This window comes from Palaemon carinicauda, chromosome 6 (genome assembly GCF_036898095.1).
Source record: "Palaemon carinicauda isolate YSFRI2023 chromosome 6, ASM3689809v2, whole genome shotgun sequence".
In the NCBI taxonomy this organism is placed as follows: Eukaryota; Metazoa; Arthropoda; class Malacostraca; order Decapoda; family Palaemonidae; genus Palaemon; species Palaemon carinicauda.
This window is the reverse complement of record NC_090730.1, coordinates 157,984,255-157,991,754: the sequence shown is the minus strand read 5'-3', so window position 1 is coordinate 157,991,754 and position 7,500 is coordinate 157,984,255. Positions and strand designations below refer to the sequence as shown.

Sequence of the window (7,500 nt, the reverse complement as noted above, 5' to 3'; positions counted from 1 at the left end):
AGACGATGAAGTGTGGGACAGAGGTAGATGGAGAACGTTGGCCAGAAACATAGACCCCACTTAAAGGTGAGAAAAGATGCAGACAAAGATAAAGAAGAAGAAGAAGAAGAAGAAGAAGAAGAAGAAGAAGAAGACAATGGCTAGGTTAAGTAAAATTTGGAAATCAAATCGCCTGAAATTACATATAAATTCAGACTATATTATTGTTATTATTATTATTATTATTATTATTATTACTTTACCACCTGGAGTTCAGGTTGAGAGCAATGGGATGTTAATACAGGGTCTTTTGAATTAGAGTTTAGTGAAAGATTGGAAAAAAAAGCAAATTAGACAATGAAGTGTGCGACAGAGGTAGATGGAGAACGCTGGCCAGAAACATAGACCCCACATAAAGGTGGGAAAAGATGTAGACAAAGATAAAGAAGAAGAAGAAGAAGAAGAAGAAGAAGACAATGGCTAGGTTGAATAAAATTTGGAAATCAAATCGCCTGAAATTACATATAAAAATCAGACTATGTTATTATATAAAAATCAGACTATGTTATTATTATTATTATTATAATTATTATTATTATTATTATTATTATTATTATTATTATTATTATTATTTTTAATATTATTATCATTATTATTACTTGCTAATCTACAGTCCTATTTGGAAAAGCAGGAAGCTATAAGCCCAGGGGCTCCAACAGGCAAAATAGGTCAGTGAGGAAAGGAAATGAAGAAAAAGAAAATATTTTAAGAAGAGCAACAAGATTGGAATAAATATTTCCTATCTAAACTATAAAAACTTTAACAAACCAAGAGGAAGAGAAACAAGATAGAACTTTGTGCCCAAGTGTACCCTCAAGCAAGAGAACTCTATATATCAGTTTAGTGAGATCGGTGTTACGCTATGGACATATGGACATGAGTCATGGTATGACAATGAAACAATCTCCAATAGATTTAGTAGATTTGAGAACAAAGCCCTCAGAAGGATATTGTTTTAAATGGCAGGACAATACTAGAAATGAAGCTATAAGAGAGATTACTCGAGTGCCATATGTGGATAAGATCATGATGAGGGGTAGATGGAGATTGTTTGGGCATGCTCTTCGCTCTCCCTAAGAGAGATTAGTTCACCAAACGTTTAACTGGGCTTTACAAGGCACTAGAAGAGTTGGAAGAACCAGGCATACATGACTGAAGACTATGAAACGCCAAGTGGGAGATGATGAAGTGAGAAGTAATGAATTAAAAACTCAAGATAGAGCCGACTGCGAAATCTAACCGAGGCCCTTTTGTCAATAGGAGATGATGATATATAAATGTATCATTTAACGGTTCTGAAACATGGACTAAAAGAGACAAGAAACTATAAAAGACTAGAAACATCTAGAAGCATTTGAAATGTGGATATGGATGAGGATACTGAAAATAAGTGGGGGAGACCCCAAGACAAAGGAAGAAGTACTAAGAACTGTTGGAAGAGAGAACCCCTAATTACAACAATAAAGAAAAGGCAGAAAAAAAAAAACTGGATAGGGCACATTTTAAGAGGAGATGGGTTACTGAAAGACAGTATAAAAGGTAAATTTGAAGAACAAAAGGTAAATTTGAAGAACAAAAGGTAAATTTGAAGAACAAAAGGTAAATTTGACGAACAAAGATCTAGATTAAGGAAAAGGAAGTCAATGCTAGATAATTTGATTGATTGATTGATTGATTAAAAGTTTTCTGGCATCCTGACATCTAAGGACATTGACGCCGATTGATGATTTGAAGGGAAGAAGGTACAAAGAGGTAAAAGAGGTGGTAATGAATAGAGAATTATTAAGGCGACTAATCCATGAAAGGATTTGTCTTATGGCCGAACACTATAGTAGTATAAGTGAATCTTATAGGTAACCCTTGAGAGCAATGGGAGATTAATTGATGAAGTAATATATAAATCTTGGGAAAGACAGGAAGAAGGGTGAGTTAGGGTTTAACTTTTAAAGAAAACCAGCAATAACAGAGGAAAAAAAGGGGGCCGGGTTAGGTTGGAGTGTGGAATGACGAGGAGTGGCCATTTCGGGAGGCAGAGCAAGTAAAGGAAGATCAGATGAATTACACTTCAATGATCAATGATGATGCATTAGACGATTCATTTCTTATTCAGGCATTTGGGAAAAGGTTGGCAGAGTCTTTCACATATGGAAGTATACTGTATTGGCGTACCTGCCTTAAAATCAAGCTTATTTCTCCATAAAATAACAACCTAGTTCATATGGAAAACTTGATTGATGAATTTATTATACAACTAATTATGATTAATCTATATAACTACGGTTTACCATAAGAGGAAGAAATATTAATCACTGATGAAGTTTCGAAAATTCAGGTTAGGTTATATACAATTTTTAAAATATATCTATATATAAAAAGATAATAGTCAAACGTATAGTTATTAAAATAACAAAATGATCACAAAATATCTATATTATATGAATGATATTTGAATGGAGTTAAATATCCTAAGTTATAGTAACCTCTGTTTCATTTTTTTTAACATGGCAATTGATAAATGAGGTTAAAAGACTCAAGTTTCATTTACGAAAAAATGATAGGAATACAAGTAAAGACGGTTAGTCTATTAAATTTAGAGAGAGAGAGAGAGAGAGAGAGAGAGAGAGAGAGAGAGAGAGAGAGAGAGAGAGAGAGAATTAACCAAGTGAATAACTGTCTACTGAGAGAGAGAGAGAGAGAGAGAGAGAGAGAGAGAGAGAGAGAGAGAGAGAGAGAGGAGAGAGGAGAGAGAGAGAGAGAATTAATCAAGTGAATAATTGTCTACTGAGAGAGAGAGAGAGAGAGAGAGAGAGAGAGAGAGAGAGAGAGAGAGAGAGAGAGAGAAAATTAATCAAGTGAATAATTGTCTACTGAGAGAGAGAGAGAGAATTAATCAAGTTAATAATTGTCTACTGAGAGAGAGAGAGAGAGAGAGAGAGAGGAGAGGAGGAGAGAGAGGAGAGAGAGAGAGAGAGAGAGAATTAATCAAGTTAATAATTGTCTACTGAGAGAGAGGGAGAGAGCGAGAGAGAGAGAGAGAGAATTAATCAAGTGAATAATTGTCTACTGAGAGAGAGAGAGAGAGAGAGAGAGAGAGAGAGAGAGAGAGGAGAGGAGAGAGAGAGAGAGAGAGAGAGAGAGAGAGAGAATTAATCAAGTGAATAATTGTCTACTGAGAGAGAGGGAGAGAGAGAGACAATTAATCAAGTGAATAATTGTCTACTGAGAGAGAGAGAGAGAGAGAGAGAGAGAGAGAGAGAGAGAGAGAGATAGAGGAGAGAGAGAGAGAGGAGAGAGAGAGAGAGAATTAATCAAGTGAATAATTGTCTACAGAGAGAGAGAGAGAGCGTTAATCAAGTGAATAATTGTCTACTGAGAGAGAGAGAGAGAGAGAGAGAGAGAGAGAGAGGGAGAGAGAGAGAGAAGGAGAGAGAGAGAGAGAGAGGGGAGAGAGAGAGACAATTAATCAAGTGAATAATTGTCTACTGAGAGAGAGAGAGAGAGAGAGAGAGAGAGAGAGAGAGAGAGAGGGGGGGGGGAAGGGAGAATTAACCAAGGTGAATAATGATCTACTGAGCAGAACTCCTTACCTTGTTGTAGAATAGCACCGTAGACATACCATGCGCAATTCTGGAGGTCGAACAGGCCTTTTCCATCATAAAGGCCGTAGTAAGCATAGAAAGGTGAGCTTCTATTGATGAAATAGAGAATGGGACCCATTATGAACACGGTGATGGCAATTAGGATCCATGTCTGAGGGAAGAAACAGAAAGACAAGGACGATTAAGTAATGTTATATTTGTTTTTTTAGCAAATTACTATGCCAATACACAGTACTGGTTTAAGACTACTCGTGAATGACTGAGGCAATGGGCAGTGATAATGCCCTTGCAAGTAGGACAATGCCCTAGAGACTGACCATATATAAAAATGATAAGCGTCCAAGCCTCCTCTCCACCCAAGCTAACACCAGGGAAGACCAGGCAAAGGCTGCTAATAACTCAGTATTTATATCTATAGGCTCCCCTAAACTCCTCTATTCTTAGCTCACAAGGATGGTGAAGTTGCAGACACTAAAAGAAACTATCTAGTTTGACCGATACTCGTACACCAGTCCGGGAAAAAGTGGAATGCAAATATGAAATTTCTCCCATAGTATTTTTTGTGTATTTTTATTGATTGTTTTTCTCGTCGTCCAAGAAATTAAAAGTTCGGAAAAAAATATCGACTGTCCAATCTGTATCCGTTATGATTACAAAAGTTATTGCACCGTATATGATTACTTTACGGGCATTTTCATTCAGTTATTATTATTGAGAAAGTCAAAAACTCTTGTTATTCTCCAGGCTGATACCATATTTCATTTCACGACGTATCACTTGTCAGTGGTTGAAATTTTCAAGAGCTATCAGATGTTTCCGGGTGAGATTGTCAGTCAATATAGCATGCATACAATTTTTTTTTTTTCGCAGTTTACAGAGACTGGTGGTGTATAATGTGGGCTTCTTGGTTATATATGCTTTGATATGAACCCATTGCTTTCCTTACAATATGTCATGTTACAAGTAACACGCTCTCCTGCACAAGTCCTGGGGCTATATCGGTCCTAATTTACCTTCTCAAGATTCATTTCAAATACTTGAGTATGGTCCCTAGTGCTCGAATGATCATTTGTACCAGTTCTTATCGCATATTTCCGTCATTATTATTATTATTATTATTATTATTATTATTATTATTATTATTATTATTATTATTATTATTATTATTATTATTATTATTATATACTCTTTCCGTTCGTGACGAGTCTGATTAACAAATTCTCGAGACTAAAGAACAGTTTCGTCGATCTACCTCGTATATTAGTCATCGAATATATAAAATAATTTATACAAAGTTAAAAAGGGCAATAATCAATAGGTTCGGACGAGATTAAAGCTCTTTACACCGAACGTTTAGCATAATATTCTTAAGATGTTTTTTTTTTATTCGAGATTCTTGAAGTATAGTTTTATTCTGGTCTCAAGTTATGTCGAGGTTTATCATGTTGTTTTCATTGGTTTTTATGAAAACATAAAAATAAATAGAATTTGCGGCCTGAATATAGATAATTTTATGACCTAATAGTAAATAGATTTTGCGTCCTAATAGTAAATATATTTTACGTCCTAAAATATATAGATCTTGCGTCCAAGGAAGTAAATAGATTTAGCGTCGTAATAGTAAATAGAGTTTGCATCCTAAAAGTAAATATATTCTGCACACTAAAAATAAATAGATTTTGCGTCCAATGAAGTAAATAGATTTTGCGTCCAAGGAAGTAAATAGATTTAGCGTCCTAATAGTAAATAGATTTTGCGTCCTAAAAGTAAATATATTCTGCACACTAAAAATAAATAGATTTTGCGTCCAAGAAAGTAAATAGATTTTGCGTCCTGAAAGTAAATATATTCTACACACTAAAAATAAATAGATCTTAAGTCCACGAAAGTAAGTATATTTAGCGTCCTAAATATTTTGCGAAGGAAATATGAACCCAAAATCTAAATGTGCTTGAAGAATTAATAGAAAAAAGTATCGAATATTCACCACTCTTAAGTTATTCTGTAGTTATATTGCTTATTTAACATTAAAATAGTATTTAACTCATTAACAAATGATGCTTTTAAATGCTCGTTCTTTCAAAGAACGCAAAACAACATTAAGCCTTGCATGGCAACTAATTCTAACACCCACATCGATTACGTAGCTCAGAGACTCAACATTATTTCATTTTATGTACTTACCATAATTCCTATTTTTTCCAAGTCAAGAATTACTAGAAAAGCTACTTACTAGGGCTATTAAGCAGTTTAGGTATTCCTCGAATCTCAGAGATACTCTATAGAAATATGTTACAATTTATTTTTTTTTTTCTTTTTCACATGAAGCACGTTTTAGCCACGTGACTACTCGACATAGTTCTGAAATCAGAAGTACCATAATTATGTGCTAAAGTTATTTTGCATAATCTAATATGTTTTATATGCATATATTTTATATGTGTATTACTCCTGAAAGAGTGTAAGACTAATAAAATGTAATTTATGTTATCGATGTAAATTTACTTATAAATTTATATAAATAGTAATAAATAGATAGATAAATTGATATATATATATATATATATATATATATATATATATATATATATATATATATATATATGTGTGTGTGTGTGTGTGTGTGTATATATATATGTGTATATATATATATATATATACATATATATATATATATATATATATATATAATATATATATATATATATATATATATACATACTGTATATGTATATATATATATATATATATATATATATATATATATATATATATACATATAATTCCATATATGTATACTGGTATACAGTTATCTATATAATTTATATAAACATATAAATAGATGTATATATGTGTGTGAGGGTACGCTTAGAATTGTTCTCAGATGGGATGACTTTAAAACCTTGCCATCCCTCAGTTTCCCATTTTGAAGGTGTCTGTGTATTCGCATGGTCAATCGTGTATTCTCTCGATCTTGGTCAATATAGCATATGGGCGAATGAGATATTATTATTATTATTATTATTATTATTATTATTATTATTATTATTATTATTATTATTATTATCAATTGCTAAGCTACAACCCTAGTTGGAAAAGCAGAATGCTATAAGCCCAAGGGCTCCAACTGGGAAATAGCCCAGTGAGGAAAGGAAACAAGGAAAAATTAAATATTGTAATAACAGTAACATTAAAATAAATATCTCCTATATAAACTATAAAAACTTTAACAAAACAAGTAGAAGAGAAATTAGATAGAATAGTGTGCTTGAGTGTACCCTCAAGCAAGAGATCTCTATCCCAAGACAGTGGAACCCCATGGTACAGAGGCTATAACACTACCCAAGACTAGAGAACAATGGTTTGATTTTGGAGTGCCCTTCTCCTAGAAGAGCTGCTTACCATAGCTAAAGAGTCTCTTCAACCCTTACCAAGAGGAAAGCGGCCACTGAACAATTACAGTTGCAGTAACCCCTTGGGAGAAGAATTGTTTGGTAATCTCAGTGTTGTCAGGTGTATGAGGACAGTGGAGATATGTAAACATATAGGCCAGACTATTCGGTGTGTGTGTGTGTGTGTGTGTGTGTGTGTGTGTGTGTGTGTGTGTGTGTGTGTAGGCAAAGAGAAAATGAACCGTAACGAGAGAGAAGGATCCAATGTTGTACTGTCTGGCCAATTAAAGGACCTCATAACGCTCAAGCGGTAGTATCTCAAACGGTGTGACTGGTGCCCTAGCCAACCTACTACCTATATAACAAACAGACAAAGTTTAATTTCAAATAGTCTCTCCTCATTGTTTTCAGGAGATGTTCGAAATCAGAATAATAAGCAACTTTTAATATTTCGTTTTGTCATTGGTTTG

At 33.8% G+C, this 7,500-nt stretch overlaps 1 protein-coding gene across 1 annotated transcript in view; it reads right to left on the bottom strand.

The window, feature by feature from the left end:
• LOC137642246 (ionotropic receptor 93a-like) overlaps window positions 1-7,500 on the bottom strand; it is a 115,002-nt gene that overhangs the window by 20,192 nt on the left and 87,310 nt on the right. Inside the window, exon 14 of the mRNA XM_068374776.1 lies at window positions 3,627-3,789. Coding sequence (XP_068230877.1) covers window positions 3,627-3,789 — 163 coding nt within the window. The remainder of the gene's footprint in view (window positions 1-3,626; window positions 3,790-7,500) is intronic.